General features: G+C 40.8%; 1 protein-coding gene across 5 annotated transcripts in view; it reads left to right on the top strand.

The window, feature by feature from the left end:
- LOC126982968 (cyclin-dependent kinase-like 4) overlaps positions 1 to 18,498 on the top strand; it is an 88,537-nt gene that overhangs the window by 31,304 nt on the left and 38,735 nt on the right. For 3 of the 5 annotated variants that reach the window (XR_007735467.1, XR_007735468.1, XM_050835325.1), the window contains exon 1: positions 2,808 to 3,004. The exons of the other annotated variants lie outside the window; for them this stretch is intronic. Coding sequence is in view for 1 of the 3 variants with exons in the window: in XM_050835325.1 (XP_050691282.1) it covers positions 2,859 to 3,004 (146 nt within the window). In the remaining 2 variants the exon portion in view is untranslated. Of the gene's footprint in view, positions 1 to 2,807; positions 3,005 to 18,498 lie in introns of those variants that run through there. 5 annotated transcript variants of the gene reach the window in all.

Raw genomic sequence — 18,498 nt, 5'->3', positions numbered from 1 at the left:
AAGTGTCCTTGCATGGTTGTCTATATACATTGTTTTCATTCTCTCTCCACTACTTCTCTTTTTCGTTCTTTAATCCTTCGTTTATTTCTTATTCTCCTCCTTTCCTTTCTTCCTTCCCTTCATCTCTTTCTTTCTCCCTTCCTTCCTTCCTCCCTCCTTTTCTCCCCTTCTCTTTTTCGTTCTTAAATCGTTCGTTTGTTCCTTATTCTCCTACTTTTCTTTCTTCCTTCCCTCCATCCCTTTCTCCCTCCCTTCCTTCCTCTTTTCCTCCCTTTCTTCCTCTCTCCCTCAATACCTTTCTTCCTACCTTTTTTCTCTTCTTATGTGTGTGTGTGTGTGTGTGTGTGTGTGTGTGTGTGTGTGTGTGTGTGTGTGTGTGTGTGTGTGTGTGTGTGTTAATGTCACCTTTCCCTCTCCTCTTTTAACCATTGATTACCTCCTCACTCACCTGTCTTGGCTCTTTTTGCAGGTGCGTTTGAACACACACACACACACACACACACACACACACACACACACACACACACACACACACACACAGAATCTTATGTAAAAAAATCACTAAAAGAGACAAAACGGAGTCGGTTCTTACAATGCTCCTCCTCCTCCTCCTCCTCCTCCTCCTCCTCCTCCTCCTCCTCTTCCCTTTCATTCTCATCCTGTTTTTTCTTCTTCGATCTAGTTCATTTTTTCCTCCCATTTATCCTTCACCTCGTTCTTACTGAGTGTATAAATACTTTATGCCTCCCCTACTTACTGGAGGTAGGGAGCGAGGGAGTGAGAGAGGAGGGAGGAGGAGGGTGTAAGGGAGCAACAGGGGGAGGAATAGGAAAAGGTCAAGGTAAAGGAGGGAGGCAGGGAGGAGAGAGAGGACGGAAGGGAGGGAGGGAAGGAGGAAGGGAGGGAGGAGCGGCAAGTGTCTTTCAGCTGCCATATATAACACCAACAAGAACAACAAGAACTACTACTCCTACTACTATTACTACTACTACTACTACTACTACTACTACTACTACTACTATTACTACTATAGTCCGTTTCAATCCGTCTGTCCACTCGCGAACGTATATGTGACCCCTGGGCATTGTTAGTTCGTGATTGCGTGAAGATAAACTTTATATTTTCAGTGATATATTTGATTGTTTGTGTTTACAAAAAAAACTCAAGTCTTTTATATGAACCGCAAAGGTGACGATTTGCGTCGATAATCTACCATACAAGCACACGAAAAAACAATTTGTATATCAAATAGTACAGTCTGATCATACTCGAACGATCTATAGCCTTTAAGATGCCCATATTTCATCTCATTCAGGTACATAAAGTGATATCCGACTCTGCAAGTGTCTATACATAAGGAATTTTGAGGTTGCATGTAAATAACATGGGTAGCCTAATATTCGAAATAGCCTAGCATCACATTCAACAGTTATTATGTACTATTTCATGTTATTTCGGTTAATTAATCATTATTGACATGCAATAAATTATTAAGATATCCTTTATATGCACTTGCAGAGCCAGATGTCTTTTAATATACCTGAAATGAGCTATCAATCAATGAATTTGAAAAACCATAGATCGTTCGAGCATGATGTGACTATGTTATTTGATACAAGCTTGTCTTGTCGTTTGCCTGTATGTTAGATTATTAATTATCGATGCAAATGACTGAGTTGTTTCTTGTATACTTAAACATTGAAATATATTATTGAAAAATAAGCTTGACTGTATATCATAACAGTTGATTTTCACGTATTCACGAACTAGAAATGAGCAGGTGCCACATCCATCAAAATTCCCGCTTTGTTGGTGGACAGATGAAATGAAACAGACTATACTACTACTACTACTACTACTACTACTACTACTACTACTACTACTACTACTACTACTACTACTACTACCATCATCCCCACCACTACAACTCCTACTGTTACTGCCACCACCATCCCACCACCACCACTACCACCACCACCACCATTACCAAATCTGTTATTGCCGGCGCCGCAAGGGAAGATTAAAGAGAATTGATTGCCACGGAAGAACAGAAGAAGAGAGAAATATGAGACTCCTGGGAGAGAGAAGGACACGCATGAAAGTAGCGGAAAGAAGAGAAAACATTGATAAAAAGGAGTAAAGAGAATGGGAAGAGTAAATCAAGGTGGAGGGAGTGGAGAGGAAGAAGCACTTACACACACACACACAAAAAAAAAAGAAATAGATGAGCATGTAAGAGAAAATAGAAAGTGGAGGAGAAAAAAGTGTATTAAGGGAGGGGGAAAGGAGGAGGAGGTGAAGAGAGAGGAGGAGAAGGAAGGAGAAGAAGATAAAGAAGAAGAAGAACAGGAGGAAGAACAAGAACAATAAGAGCAGGAACAAGAACAAGACAAAGAGGAACAAAAAGAGATAAATCAGAAAAAGGGAAGAGAAAGAGAGAAAGAAAGAACAAGAACAAGGAAAAAAACTAAAAACAAAAACAGATAGAAGAAGAAGAAGAAGAAGAAGAAGAAGAAGAAGAAGGAAAATACACAACAAAACAGGAGGATAAAGAAAAGCAAGAATTGGAGGAGGAGGAGGAGGAGAAGGTGATGTTAAAGGTGGTGATGGGGGGGAGGAGAGATGGGGGGGGAGTTGCTAGTGATGGAGGTGACGGAGGGGGGGGGCAGTATTGGTGTTCGGGGGTGGGGGGGGGATGAAGGGTGAGAGGCAAAGTCATGTGACGAGGCGGTCGGTCAGTGGTAGTGTATTGTGCTGGTTGAGGGCGTGCGGTGGTGGTGGTGGTGCTTGCGGTGGTGAAGTGGTGATGAAGGTGCTGGTGGTGGTGTTGATGGTAGTGGTGATTCTGGTCTGTCTACATGCCTCTACCTCCTCCTCTCACCCGTGACTCCTCCTCCTCCTCCTCCTTCCCCTCGTCTTCTCTACTGACGAGGCGGGAGGCTTGGCGAAAGATAGGAAGAGTGAGGATGTTGGCTCACGTCTTTTCTCTCTTCTCTAACAGCGAGTAAGTGTGCGTTGATTTGTGTTGCCTTTGTGTTGTGTTCCCTTGTGATGGGTTGGGCTGGGCTGAGTAGAAGATGGAGAGAAAGAAAGATAAGAAAAAGAAGGAGAAGAAGAAGAAAAAGAAGATGAAAAGAAGAAGAAAGAAAGAAAGAAAGAAAGAGAAAGAAAGAACAAGAAGAAGAGGAAGATGAGGATTGCTTTAGGTTGGATTGGGTCATGCTGGGCTTGGTTGGGTTAGGATGAGCTGGGTTAGGTTGGGTTAGGTTGGACTTTGTTGGGTCGGGTTGGGATGCTGTGGGTTGGGTTGGGTTGGTCTTGGGTGGAGTTGGGCTGAGTTAGGTTGGATTGGGTTGGGTTGGGTTTTGGGCTGGGTTTGGTTGGGTTGGGTTGGCTTGTGTTGCATTGGGTTGGGTCGGGTTTGGGTTGGTCTGTGTCGGTTTGGACTGAACTGAAATGGGTTGCGTTGGGGTTGGTGTGAATGGACTGGACTGGCTTGGATTGGGTTGGGTCGGGTAGCTTTGGGCTGGGTTAGAAGGAGAGAGTATTATATCTTGTTTGAATGCAGACCTCATAGTGATAGACAGAAAAAGAGGATGTTAATTTATGAGAAGAATATTGTGATGTAACTTGTTTGTATTTAGTTATATGATTGTGTTTTTAAGTACGGACATTCTGCAACATCCTTCCATCCCACGAATCAGCATAACAAGACAAACAAATGACTACCTATGGAAAGATACATAAGGTTAATGATTAGGTTTTAGGTTTGAGTTTTGTTATTTGTCGGTATTTATAAGTATGGTCGTTCTACTACATCCTTCCATCCCACGAATCAGCATAACAAAACAGACAAATGATTACCCATGGAAAGATATATTCGATTAATGATCAGGTTTTAGGTTTGAATTTTGATATTTGTCGGTATTTTTAAGTACGGACATTTTACTACATTTCTTCCATCCTTTGAATTTTGTTATTTATCAGTATTACATTTCTTCCTTCCCAACAAACATAACAAAACAATTAAACCAGTGAATACCTATGGAAAGATAAGCAAGAATTAATGATTAGTTTATATGTTTGAATTTTGGTGCTCTTCAATATTTGTCACTATCTTATTTCTTCTGCATTTCCTCCTTTCTATGAACAAACAAAACAAAATGCAATCAAATAAATAAATACCTATAGAAAAAGATACATAAGAATTTGGTGTATAGGTTTAAATTTTGGTACCTGTCAGTATTTATAAGTATCGCCCTTCAACTACATTTCCTCTTTCCTACGAACAAGTATATCAAAACTCGATCCATTATTTGAATACCAATAAAGAAATATACAAGGATCAAAGATAAGTTTTAGGCTTGAATTTTGGTACCTGTTAGCATTTATAAGTATCGCCCTTCAACTACATGTCCTCTTTCCTTACTAACAAGCATATCAAAACTCAATCAAATATATGAATACCAATAAAGAAATACGCAAGGATCAAAGATAAGTTTTAGGTTTGAATTTTGGTACCTGTTAGTATTTATAAGTGTCGTCTTTCAACTACATTTCCTCTTTCCTTACGAGCAAGCATTTCAAAACTCCATCAAATATATGAATACCAATAGATCGATACAAGGATTAAAGATGAGTTGTAGGTTTGAATTTTGCCATTTGCTCGTATTTTTATCGTATTATCTTGTATCTTCCTTCTACTGCATTTCCTCCTTCTTACCGACAGACAGCAGAATTCCATTAAACAAATATCGAATGAGAGACACAAGATTAAAGTTTTCCTCTAAGGCCTTTCTACCTACACGTGGCGGCTCCTGAATGAGTGTCGTCATTTTGAGAGTGTGTCCAGACCCGCCTTTCCAGGATACGCATGAACGGCATCGATATTTGGCGGAACAACTTCACTCCCGAACTTGCAAGCGAGGGAACCGGGAGCCTGATGGTGAGGATTTATCGACCCAGACAAAGTATTCAGAAACTCTCGCTCAGAATTCACGAGCAAGACAAAGACAGACACAGTATCCAGGAAGACTTCATTAAAATTTGAGAAAGGCACACACACAATCACCAGGCATGTTTGTTTTAAATATCAGAACCAAGTGACGAGTGCGAACGTCAAACCAATACCAGATTTTTCAAGTGTGAACTAAACCTGTCAGCGAAAAGTCTACTAGAGGCCGTGGTGTCAAAGTCTTATCAAATGTTATGTTCCGTCCGGCATACAACCAAGCTGATTACAGAGAAAACAGGATACTAGAGCTTATACCTGCCTTTATATAATTACTTCTTTGTAGCCCTCCAATCAGACTCGTCAAGTGTTGTGTTCCGTGTGGCGTACGACGAAGCTGGTAATAGAGCAAACAGGATGCCAGAATTTATGCTTGTCATTAACCCGGTAGCTGCAGGGATCATGTTTCTTAATGGTCCCTCTAAGCGAGAAAAATGAGAAAAAATCATCACTCACGCAAACCATTTCATTATATATATCAACGCATTTGTGATCAGTTTATGCATCATCTATTTTGGGGGGTTTCTATCATGGCAAAAATGTGGCCCGTCGCTAGTACACGGTAAAGCCACAAATTTGGCCCGTCGCTGCTACCGGGTTAAATACTTTCTTCTTTATACACTTATTTCTGCTATGTCCGACTTATCTCCTTGGTGTCCTTGGAAAATAGTCGTTGTGAGAGCCAAAAGAACCTGAGAATATGGGCCTTCAACTTTTTAAGAGGGGACATTTATGACCGTACATCTGATGCTTCTTCGCCCTAACCTCCATTTCGTCTTATGGAGGTACACTAACATGGGGCAGTGTGGAGGACATTGGAGGAGACATTAGTTCCATAGTGGAGTATTAATAGCTGAAAGGGGTATTGAAGACAGTGATAGGGGTGATAATGTTACATGGATAAAGAGGAACATGCAGATTGAAGCGAAGTGATAACAGGGAGAGGAATGCTGTGCTCCGTGACCTACAAAAGAGCAAATTCAAGAGCAACAGAATAATTTAGAGCGCCTGGCAATATTTTAAAGGGAGAGGAATGTGAGTTTCAGCGAAGAGTGGCAGAGTGTGTCAGGTGGTTTAGTGGAGCGAAGGGTATTGAGATGAGTTATGGGGAAGAATTATGAGTTATACAGAAAAGTGGTGACGTAACATTTCTCTCTCTCTCTCTCTCTCTCTCTCTCTCTCTCTCTCTCTCTCTCTCTCTCTCTCTCTCTCTCTCTCTCTCTCTCTCTCTCTCTCTCTCTCTCTCTCTCTCTCTCTCTCTCTCTCTCGCTCTCTTTTCTGACCTTTCTAAAGTTCTAACGTGTAATTCCAAGACAAGATACCTAGAAACACCTGACGAGAGAGAGAGAGAGAGAGAGAGAGAGAGAGAGAAAAGATCAACACATGCAAAAAAACAAAATAATGGCTAGGAAGAAAATGAGATAGATAAATAAAAGAGAATTATCTCTCTCTCTCTCTCTCTCTCTCTCTCTCTCTCTCTCTCTCTCTCTCTCTCTCTCTCTCTCTCTCTCTCTCTCTCTCTCTCTCTCTCTCTCTCTCTCTCTCTCTCTCTCTCTCTCTCTCTCTCTCTCTCTCTCTCTCTCTCTCTCTCTCGTTCTTGACCTTGAAACTATGCATCTCATCTCTTGCCGCTGCAGCCTCCCTCTTCCTCCTCCTCTTCCTTCTCCTCCTCCTCCTCTTCCTCTTCCTCCTCTTAACGCAAAACCCTTCCGCGCACACACACATACAAACACACAGAACAATTTTTCCTACCAATTATTTTCTTCCTTCCTCTTCCAATACATTAACAGTGGCGAAGGTAGATTAAAATACACCCCATTGTGACCACTTGAGGGGGAGACTAACCATACCTTGCTACCCGTGAAATACCTGTAGATGTCACGTTTATTATGATTACCGGTGTGTGTGTGTGTGTGTGTGTGTGTGTGTGTGTGTGTGTGTGTGTGTGTGTGTGTGTGTGTGTGTGTGTGTGTGTGTGTGTGTGTGTGTGTGTTAAAAAAAGGTTAATTATTTACGTATGGAAGAAAGGCAGAGTGAAAGAAAAAGACAGATTGGACGTGATTTGTTTTCTCTTGTCTGAGGATGAAGGAAGGAAGGAAAGAAAAAAGGAAGGAAGGAAGGAAGGAAGGAAGAAAGGGAGGATGGAAGGAAATAAGGTAGGAAGGAAGGAAAGAAGGAAGAAAAGAAGGAAGGAAGTATATAGGGAAGGAAGAAAGGTAATTAAAGATGAAGAGAAGCAGAAAAAAAAGGATAATGAGAGAGAGAGAGAGAGGCGTAATCAAGTCTTGATCAATAGTAAGCGTGTCGGTAAATTGGTGTTCCCTGGCGACCACACACACACACACACACACACACACACGCACACGCACACACACACACAAACACACACGCACACGCACACGCATACACACACACACACTCTTCTTCTTCTTCTTCTTCTTCTTCTTCTTCTTCTTCTTCTTCTTCTTCTTCTTCTTATTATTATTATTATTATTATTATTATTATTATTATTATTATTATTATTATTATTATTATTATTATTATTATTATTTGTGTGTGTGTGTTTGTGTGTGTGTTATTATTATTATTATTATTATTATTAATATTATTATTATTATTATTATTTCTATTATTATTACAGTGAAAAATCTAAGGACCTATTTTTAGCATCTCGTCTAACTTTGCATAATCGTCTCCGTGTTGTTCATTTGTTTCTTTATAAGCGCTGTAATTCACTCGCTAATGTTCGTAGGCAGCGGTCAAGGCCTTGTGTGTGTGTGTGTGTGTGTGTGTGTGTGTGTGTGTGTGTGTGTGTGTGTGTGTGTGTGTGTGTGTGTGTGTGTGTGTGTGTGTGTGTGTGTGTGTGTGTGTGTCGTATTCTCCTACACTACCGGTATGAGCTTCCTTCCTTCACCCAAATAATTTTCTCCTAATATCAGATTCTCTCCCTCCCATTCTCTCCCTTCCCTTCCTCCTTCCCTTGTCTTTCCCCTTCTCCCTTCCTTCCCTTTCTCCCTCTCCCACCTACGCGTTTTCTTCCTACTTCCCTTTACTTCCTTTTCTTTCACCCAAATAATTTTCTCCAATTATCAGATTCTCTCCCTCCCATTCTCTCCCTTCCCTCCCTCCTTCCCTTGTCTTTCCCCTTCTCCCTTCCCTTCCTTCCTCCCTCCCTCTCCCACCTACTCGTTTCCTTCCTACTTCCCTTTACTTCCTTTTCTTTCACCCAAATAATTATCTATCTCTTATTATCAGATTCTCTCCCTCCCATTCTCTCCCTTCCCTCCCTCCTTCCCTTGTCTCTCCCCCTCTCCCTTCTCTTCCTCCCTCTCTCCCTCCCTCCCCTCCCTATCCCACCTATGCGTTTCCTTTGTACTCCTCCTCTACTTCCTTTTCCTCACATTCTCTGTCTTTTATCTTCCACTCCCTCCCTCCTTCCCTCCCTCCCTCCCTTCCTCCCTCCCTTCTTACCCACGCACTTCCTGGTCCTTCTTCATATCCTGTTTCTTTTCTTCTACTTGTCTTCTTCCCTCCATATTTTTCTTTCTTTCATTTTTATTTTTTCTCCATCTTTATCATTTTTATATTTTTTCCATCTCTATCCTTTTTATCTTTTCTCCATCTCTATCTCTTCTTCCTTATCTTTCCCTCCCTTCACTTCCTATGTCTCAGTTTTCTCCTCTTCATTTTTTTTTTCATCTCTTATTTTTTCTCTTCCTCTTTTATTCATTTTCCCTATCTCCCTATTTTCTTATCTGCTCATTATCCTCATTTGCTATTCTCCCTGTGTTTCCTCGTTTTCTTTTTTTTTTTTTTCTTCCTCCTCTTCATAATCAATATCAATTTTTTTTCTTGGTATTTTTAGCTTCGATTTAATTTTCTCTTCTTTGTGTGTTTTTTTTTTATGTTCCTTTGCGGTTTATTTTCTCTTCTTTGCGGCGTTGTCATCCCTTTCTTTACCTCTTCTCAGCTTTATCCAATTTTATCTTTGTTCAGACCGCCGTTAAATTCTCTCTTACCTCCTTTATTCTCTCTTTTATTTTTACTTCATTTATCTCCTCTTTTTCTTTCCCCACTCTCTCTTTTCTCTCCTCATTTCGCTTTATCACCCTTTCTCTCTGTCTGTGTCTATCTGTCAATTTATCAACCTATCTATATCTATCTGTTTATCTATCTATCTATCTATTTATCTATCTATCTGTCTATCTATCTATCTATCTATCTATCTATCTATCTATCTATCTATATCTGTCTATCTATCTATCTATCTATCTATCTATCTATCTATCTATCTATCTATTTATCTATCTATCTATTTTTCTGTCTTTCTACTTCTCTCTCTCTCTCTCTCTCTCTCTCTCTCTCTCTCTCTCTCTCTCTCTCTCTCTCTCTCTCTCTCTCTCTCTCTCTCTCTCTCTCTCTCTCTCTCTCTCTCTCTCTCTCTCTCTCTCTCTCTCTCTCTCTCTCTCTCTCTCCCCCCCACTCCCCCCTCCTTATCATTCCTCTCCGTACCATTATTACTCCCAGGTGAAGGCACATAATTACAGTCCAGGTAAAGTGTTTCTCAGGTAGACGAAGAGTGGGGAGGTGAGGGGGGTGACAGGGGAGAAGGGGGGGAAGGGGTGGAGGGAAATAGGGAGGAGGGAGTGATCTGAGCTGCGGGGTGATGGAAGACTGAGGAGGAGGAGGAGGAGGAAGAGGTGGTGTGTGAGGGAGGAAGGGAGAAGAGGGAGAAGGGTATGGATAGGGGGTAGGAGGGAAAGGGAGGGGCAGGGAGGAGGGAGGGAAGGGGGGGCTTTGAACTGCGGTGTGACGGAAGACAAAGTTACGACAGGTTGTTATATGCGTTAGTGCGGCGGAGGGGTTGTTGTTGTTGTTGTTGTTGTTGTTGCAGAGGAGAGGATAATACAGTGTTGTTATTATTTTCCATTTTTGTTTTTTTTGCTTGGTTCTTTCCTCCTCTTATTATCTCTTTCTTAATGTCTCTCTAACTCATTTTACTTCTTTTCTCTGGTCTTTTGTTGTTTTTACTTTTTTATTTCTTTCCACAATGCTATTTTTTTTCTCCTTCTTGCTGTCTCCTCCTCTTTATCATCTCTTTTCTTTTATCTCTCGAACTCATCTTGCTTTCTTTTCTGTTCACTTTTTTTCTCTTCTTTCCACAGTGCTATTTTTCTTCTCTTTTGCCTCCTCTTCTTCTTGCCGTCTCCTCTTTTATCTGTCTATTTATTCTCCATTTTGTCTCTCTAAGTCATTTTGCTTTATTCTGTTTTTTTTTTCTCTTTTACTTTCCAGTGCTATTTTTCTTCTCTTTTTCCTCCTCTTCTTCTTGCCGTCTCCCCTTCTATCTATCTATTTATCTTCTTTTTTCTCTCTCTAAGTCATTTTGCTTTTTGCTTTTTTGTCTCTTTTCCTTTCCAGTGCTGTTTTTCTTCTCTTTTTCCTCCTCTTCTTCTTGCCGTCTCCCCTTCTATCTATCTATTTATCTTCTTTTTTCTCTCTCTAAGTCATTTTTCTTTTTTCTTTTTTATCTCTTTTCCTTTCCAGTGCAGTTTTTCTTTTCTTTTTCTTCTTCTTTCCGTCTCCAATTCTTCGTTATTTCTATCTCCTTTTTATTTCTCTCTAACCCATTTTGCCTTTTTCCTGGTCTTTTTTCTCTTCCTTTTCATAGTGCTATTTTTTCTTTTCTTTTTCTTGCCGTCTCCTTTTCTTTATTTATCCCCCTTTTTTATGTCTAACTCATCTTCTTTTTTTTTTGTCGTCTTCTCTCTCTTTTTTTTTCTTTTCAGCCTTAACTCATTTTGCTTTATTTTCCTTCATGCCGTTTTCTCATCTCTCTCTCTCTCTCTCTCTCTCTCTCTCTCTCTCTCTCTCTCTCTCTCTCTCTCTCTCTCTCTCTCTCTCTCTCTCTCTCTCTCTCTCTCTCTCTCTCTCTCTCTCTCTCTCTCTCTCTCTCTCTCTCTCTCTCTCTCTAACAAACAAAAAAAAAACTCATTAAACCTCATTAAACTAAAAAAAGAAAAAAACGGAACTTATGAAAGAATGAAAGAAAAAAGAAAGAAAGAAAGAAAGAAAGAAAGAATATGAAAGAAAGAAAATTAAAGTCCACCCCCCCCTTAAACCCTCCTTACCCCTCCTTCCCACCCACCTTACCCCTCTGCCCCCCTCTCTCTCTCTCTCTCTCTCTCTCTCTCTCTCTCTCTCTCTCTCTCTCTCTCTCTCTCTCTCTCTCTCTCTCTCTCTCTCTCTCTCTCTCTGCCTAACTCATTTTCACACTCATTAGCATTATCGTCATTTATCTCCTCTCCTCCATTCGCATCTCCTTTATATAACGTCTCCTCGTTTTCTCTCCTTTCACTCTTTATTGAATACTCTTTACGTCATCTATTCATCTCTAACAACTATTACTTCTTCTATTTATTTAATCACACCTTTACCGTTTCTTTCCCTCCTCCATCATCATCATCATCATTATCATCATTATTGTTATTATTATTATTATTATTATTATTATTATCATTATTATTATTATTAGTAGTAGTAGTAGTAGCAGTAGTAGTAGTAGTAGTAGTAGTAAGTAAAGTATATAAGAATGCAGTAACCTATAGCTCATAATATCACCTGCAGTACAGTCCGCCTTACAGTATCCTCGTTTTCTTTAAGTCCATCGTTGCCTCGACAGAAAATGGGAGTATTCGTGCCAACACCTCATACTGCTTGCTTCTCTACCTCTTCCTTTAACTTTACGTACGCTCCACATCTTTGCCAATGCCTTCAACGTCCCTTACTAACAAACAAGATGATCCTTCTCCTCATAACTTAGCCTCGCCTTATTATTTCCACAACCTAACACTCAGTAAATTGTACACACATATTCAAATACCTCCTAAATTTTCTTCCTTTATTTCTCACAATTTAGTGTGTGTGTGTGTGTGTGTGTGTGTGTGTGTGTGTGTGTGTGTGTGTGTGTGTGTGTGTGTGTCAACTTCCCTCTCTTTCACACTTTTCATCTTTTATTTCCTTCCATTCTCTTTTCATTTTGTCCTTCATTTTTCTTTCTTTCCTTCCTTCCTTCCTTCTTTCGTTCCTTCCTTCCTTCTTCCTTTTCTTCCTTCCTTTCTTTCCCTCCATCCTTCCTTCATTTCTTCCTCCCTTCCCCCTTCCGGAATTCCTGTCCTCCCTCCTTAGCCTCCTTCCCTCCATCCTTCCTCCTCCCTTCCTACATCTCTTCCTCCACCCTTCCCTCCATTCTTATCTCCATCTCCTTGCGATGCTTAACTTAACTCCACAGGTGACTAATTAAGAGTAATACACAGGTGCGCATTGACCTTACCTGCCTTACCTGGTGACGGGATTAGTTTTACCTGGGGAGTGGCAGGAGGGAGGAAGGGAGGGGAGAGGGAGGAGGGGGTGGGATGGGATGCTAAGGGAGGAAGAAGAGGAAGGGGGAAGGGAAGATCAATGAGGGGTCAAGATATTAAAAAATGCTGTCTCTCTCTCTCTCTCTCTCTCTCTCTCTCTCTCTCTCTCTCTCTCTCTCTCTCTCTCTCTCTCTCTCTCTCTCTCTCTCTCTCTCTCTCTCTCTCTCTCTCTCTCTCTCTCTCTCTCTCTCTCTCTTCATCATCAAAATCATCATCATAAACGTCGTCACAGATGCATTAGGCTCAGTGTCCTTCGGGATGTCATAGAGGGAAGGTGTGTTGTTGCCGCTCGTCCGCCGCTCATGGCCGTGTGGAGTGGCGGTTATCATGGGTTAGTAGATGATAAAATGGTTTAGTTTTTCGTCGAATTTGGCTTTGTTTGTTTTTATGATAGAAGAAGAGATGGAAAGAAAGGTGGTTAAGGAGTGTGTGTGTGTGTGTGTGTGTATGTGTGTGTGTGTGTCACTGATTAAGGGCAAGATTAATTCATATCAGTCGTTGGCCTTTATTTTGATACTATGTTCTGGCCTTTGATGTATCGTTGTTGTTGTTGTTGTTGTTGTTGTTGTTGTTGTTTAAAGATTGCTCCCTCCTTCAAGGGGGGAGCACGGGGCTTTGCCAATTTATGGCGGCCCTTAGCAGGGTGCCGACGGACAAGTCGGTCTGTCGACGAGGACTGGCGTGTCTCTAACTACGCTCGTTGGATCTTGGAAATAATTGTAAGAGTAGTGAACTAATGGACCAGCCGGCCAGGCTGGCTGGGCAATACCGAATCCGGCACGTGATTAGGCTGTGGTGAATGCCACACACACGCACAGGTAGAAACACGCACTTGAGAGACATATAAAACGGACGTTTGCGGATACTTCTTAAGAAATACTGACTCCAACATAATAATAGCTACAATAACGAAAATAACAACAACAATAAGCACCACCACAGCACGTCATGATCGTTATCATGATTCAGATCTTCATCAGCATAAAAGAGCACAAACAGAGGAAGACAAGAACTATAGCAATGTTTACCATTAAAAACTACAAGAACCACCATTTTCTTTGATGCCAACACGCAGACGTTTAGCCCTCTCCCCTCCCTGTGTGTGTTTGTGTGTGTGTGTGTGTGCCTGACTAACTTGACCTGGGCAGCCAACATACAAACCTACAAACACACACACGCTTCATACACAACACACCCTCTCTCTCTCAGTCGATCTCTGTCGGTGGTGGGGGGCGGACACGCTGACACCCTCCTCCTCCTTCTCTTGTTCTTCCTCCACCTTCACCTCGTCCTCTTAGTCCGTCCCAGCCCCGCCGCCTCCATGGACTGCCTGCCTCCTGGTGCTCCTCAGACGCCATGTTCAATCCAGACCCTTCCGCGTACAGACCCCACTGGCAAGTCTGTGAGAGAGAGAGAGAGAGAGAGATAACGGATACAGTGAACGATACATACAAGGTTGGACAGACAGACAAACAAAGAAATAAACAAAGAAATAGATAGATAGATAGATAGATTAACAGAGACAGACAGACAGACAGACACAGTAAGAAAGACAGACAGACGAGATAATAAAGAAAGTGAAAGTTGTTGATATTTTTTGTTGTTGTCACGCGAGTAAACAGAGAGAGAGAGAGAGAGAGAGAGACGTAACCTTGTCACTCATGCCTCTTTAAACTAGTTACGTGCATTGACCAGAAAAAAGAAAGAAAAAAAAAAGAAATATACGATTATCGACTCGAGAAGTTAGTGTGTGTGTGTGTGTGTGTGTGTGTGTGTGTGTGTGTGTGTGTGTGTGTGTGTGTGTGTGTTGTGTGGAGGAAGAGGAGAAAAGAAGACGTAGAGAGAGAGAGAGAGAGAGAGAGAGAGAGAGAGAGAGAGAAACTAAACTGTCTAAATATATTCTCGTAATAACTCTTAAATAATTTGAGTGTGATAATTTCTCAGTCTACATTACCCTTGAAAATCCGTATACATCACTAACTCCCTCGTCTATGAAATCAATAACTCGCTAACACCTGGCCATTAACACCTGAACCTCGTGAAACAGCGATGAAAAAGGAGAGTAAATGGTATCACTTTATAGTATAGTTTTAGTCTCGAGAGTTTATAGTTTACAGTAACGGAAAAAAGAGAAAGAAAATAAAGGAAAAAGATACGCTTGTGTTGTGTATCATTGCTGTTTCTTTTAGGTTTTTATTCCATGTTATTTTCTTCTTACCTTTGAAAATTGCATCGTATCGTGTGTGTGTGTGTGTGTGTGTGTTTACAGTAATGCGGGAAGTTAAAGGAAAAAAAAGTCTTGTAATTTTTTGCATCGCTATTTTTTGCTGGTCTTCCGTTCTTTACTATTTTCTTTCTTGCCGTTGAGAATTGTATCGTATTATTCCTTGGTCCATCGTGGTGCTGTCGTTCTGGTTTCGTTCTCTGTATTTCTATCGCTATTTATGTTTGTATCCCATTCACTATTTTCTTTCATGGCCCTTTGTGAATGATTTATGTCGTCTTTGTGTTCTGGCATCGTTATTTTGTTGTTGAGTGTCGATTTTTATGTTCTTCTTTCTTGTAGTAATGCATCATAGAGTGTCTGATGTCTTGTGTTGCTTAAGTTTTCCGCGGTGTTTCCTTCTCGCTTTTCATCCATCTTGCCTTTATGAATTATGGAGTGTCTGATGTCTTGTGTTGCTTAAGTTTTCCGCGGTGTTTCCTTCTCGCTTTTCATCCATCTTGTCTTTATGAATTATGGAGCTTCTGAAGTCTTGTGTAGCACCGTCATTGTTCTGTTGTGTTTCACTCTCTATATTCTTCTTGTAGTTATGAGTTATAGAGTGTGTGAAGCCTTGTCTTGCATTCTCGTTGTTCTGTTGTTTTCCTTCTTTAATTCTTCTTGTAGTTGTGAATCATATATTAAGTTTCTGAGGTCTCGTTTAGCACCGTCATTGTTCTGTTGTTGTTTCATTCTCAATATTCTTCTTGTAGTTGTGAATTATATATAAAGTTTTCGAAGTCTTGTATTGCATTATCGTTTTTTTGAGGGGGGTTTGTGTTACGATTTTTTCATCATATTCTTGCATTCGTGTTTGTTGTTGATTCGTTAAGTTTGGTTTGGTTATCGTCTGTTTCATCTCTCACATCTTGATTTGAACTTTTTAACTATATATCTTTTAGGGCAAAATAAAAAAAAAGAAGCCCACAAATCACTGTTCAAACACGTAACAAGTTTCGTAAGCGTTATGTATTCTCGTCTCTCTCAGTTTTAAAAGTTTGAGAGATTTAGTCTTTAAGAGATTATTAATACATTTCTTCCCTGACATCTATATCTTTTTTGTTTTCCTGTTTTGTTTTTACGTATTCCTGCGTCTATATTCTTGCTTATTTTGTTGTGATAGTAAGCGTTATGTGTTCTCGTCTCTCAGTTTTAAAAGTTTGGGAGATTTAGTCTCTTCGAAATTATTAATACATTTCTTCCCTGACATCTATATTTTTTTGTTTTCCTGTTTTGTTTTTACGTATTCCTGCGTCTATATTCTTGTTTCTTTTGTTGTGATAGTATTCCTGCAGCTCTATTCCTCCATCTATATTCTTGCGCCTGTATTCTTGCATCTATATTCCTGCATCCCTATTCCTGCATCTATAGTTTCGTTTCTTTGGTAGTAATAGTATTCCTTCACCTATGTTCTTGCATCTATACTCTTGCATCCTTATTCCTGCGTCTATATTTTTGTTACCTTGGTAGTAATAGCATACAACAGTTGCGTGCTTGTGGGTGGGTGTATTCTCAATTATTCACGCATTTCTTCTTTTTACTGTTATTTACGTCTTTGCTATATTGGATCTATTTTAGACGCTTAGAGACACACACACACACACACACACACACACACACTTTATCAATCAACGAATTACAACATAACGATTACACACAGCGCGGACAAGATGTAATTACGTTGTGTTGTAATGTGTGTGTGTATGTGTGTGTGTGTGTGTGTGTGTGTGTGTGTGTGTGTGTGTGTGTGTGTGTGTGTGTGTGTGTGTGTGCTGCATTGGGCCACGTTATGTTGCTCCTCCCCGCCGATTTATCGAGTGCAGAAATAATTTAATGTTCCGTGTGTGTGTGTGTGTGTGTGTGTGTGTGTGTGTGTGTGTGTGTGTGTGTGTGTGTGTGTGTGTGTGTGTGTGTGTGTGTGTGTGTGTGTGTGTGTGTGTGTGTGTGTGTGTGTGTGTGTGTGTGTGTGTGTGTGTGTGTGTGTGTTTCCTTGGCGTTCAATGGTAAAGAAAACATAATTAGTGAAGGAAAGGAAGAGGGAAGAGAAAAGAAGGGAGGGAGAGTGAAATGAAGGAAGAAAGGAAGGATGGAAGGAAATGAGGAAAGGGAAGAAGGGAGGGAAAGGGATGAAGAAATTAAAGAAGGGAATAAGGAGAGAAAGGAAAGAATGAATGAAGAGAAGATTGGAAGATGCTAAAAATGAGGAGGATGAAAGAAAGGGAAAAAAGCAGGAAGGGAGGAAGGAAGAAAGGAAGGGGAGAAGGAAAATCAATGAAAGAAAAATTGCAGGAAAATATGGAAGGAAAAGAAAGGACGGAAGGGAGGAAGATAAAAATATAAGGAAGGGGAAAAAGGGAATGAAATAAAAGAAGGAAGAGAATGAAAGGACGAAGGAAATAAGGAAAGGAAAGGAAGGAAGGAAAAATGTTGGAAGGTGGGAAAAGTGGAGGCGATTTAATGTGACTTTGATGAACGCGATGACGATGACCCGGTTTTTTTTTCTTCTCTCGTAATAGTTTTGACCACCGCGACCGTGTGTGTGTGTGTGTGTGTGTGTGTGTGTGTCCCTCCCCCCCTCCACTTTCATCACCCTCCTCCTCCTCCTCCTCCTCTTCCTTTCTTCTCTTCCTCCTCCTCCTCTTCTTCTCCTGGTTCCTCTGTCACCTGGTTTGCACACACACCTGAGTTCTAACACCTGTCCACTGGCCTATTTACGCACACTTGTATAGCCAATGCAGGTGTGGTGTTGGTGTTGGTGGTGTTGGTGGTGGTGGTCTCTCTCTCTCTCTCTCTCTCTCTCTCTCTCTCTCTCTCTCTCTCTCTCTCTCTCTCTCTCTCTCTCTCTCTCTCTCTCTCTCTCTCTCTCTCTCTCTCTCTCATCTCTTCATCTCTTTGCCATAATATTCGAGAGAATGATCAATATGACCTTATTATCTATCTACCTAGTAACATAACCTCCTCCTCCTCCTCCTCCTCATCCTCCTCCTCATCATCATCATCATCATCATCCCTCTACCGCCTGATCCTTTGTCTTATTCTCTCTCTCTCTCTCTCTCTCTCTCTCTCTCTCTCTCTCTCTCTCTCAGTGTTTTTTTTCTCTTTTTCCATTCATTTATTCTCCACTTTAATAGTTTTCTTTAATAACATGTTCAGTATCCTCCTATTTGCCTCCCATTTACTCTTATTTTCGTATTTTTTACTTTTTCAGCGTGTTCTTAAAGTCTAACTAACTCCGTCCCCCCAGAATGAAAGTATAAAGCAAAACCTAGCCACGTGACTTAATAAATGCTAATATGACGTTACCTTGAAAATCCAACACGTCTATTTAACTTCGTCACCCAAAAATGGAAGTAAAAAGCAAAACCTAGCCACGTGACTTAATAAATACTAATATGACGTTACCTTGAAAATCCAACACGTCTATTTAACTTCGTCACCCAAAAATGGAAGTAAAAAGCAAAACCTAGCCACGTGACTTAATGAATACTAATACTAACACTACTGATAATACTAATAGAAACATAAGAATATAGGGAGACTGCAAGAGGTGTAGTTTCAGGGGTTACAGGTAGAGGCTTGATCCTCGTTTACTTTCGGTACGGGCGTACGCTCCAGCACCTTGTCACCTCTCTGCACCCACACCTCACTCATCAGAGTCATCTCCAAAAATGAATCCTTTGATAGCCTTTCTGAATTTTGCTTCGACTCTCATTCGACCTGCTTAGTCTCCTCACATCACTGCCACCTGTCGTCCTCGTCCATGTAGCTATCCAGTCTACTCTTAAAACAAGCTATCGTCCCT

This window comes from Eriocheir sinensis, chromosome 52, assembly GCF_024679095.1.
Source record: "Eriocheir sinensis breed Jianghai 21 chromosome 52, ASM2467909v1, whole genome shotgun sequence".
Lineage (NCBI taxonomy): Eukaryota > Metazoa > Arthropoda > Malacostraca > Decapoda > Varunidae > Eriocheir > Eriocheir sinensis.
The sequence above is the reverse complement of the archived record's forward strand: the minus strand, read 5'-3'. Positions and strand labels throughout refer to the sequence as shown.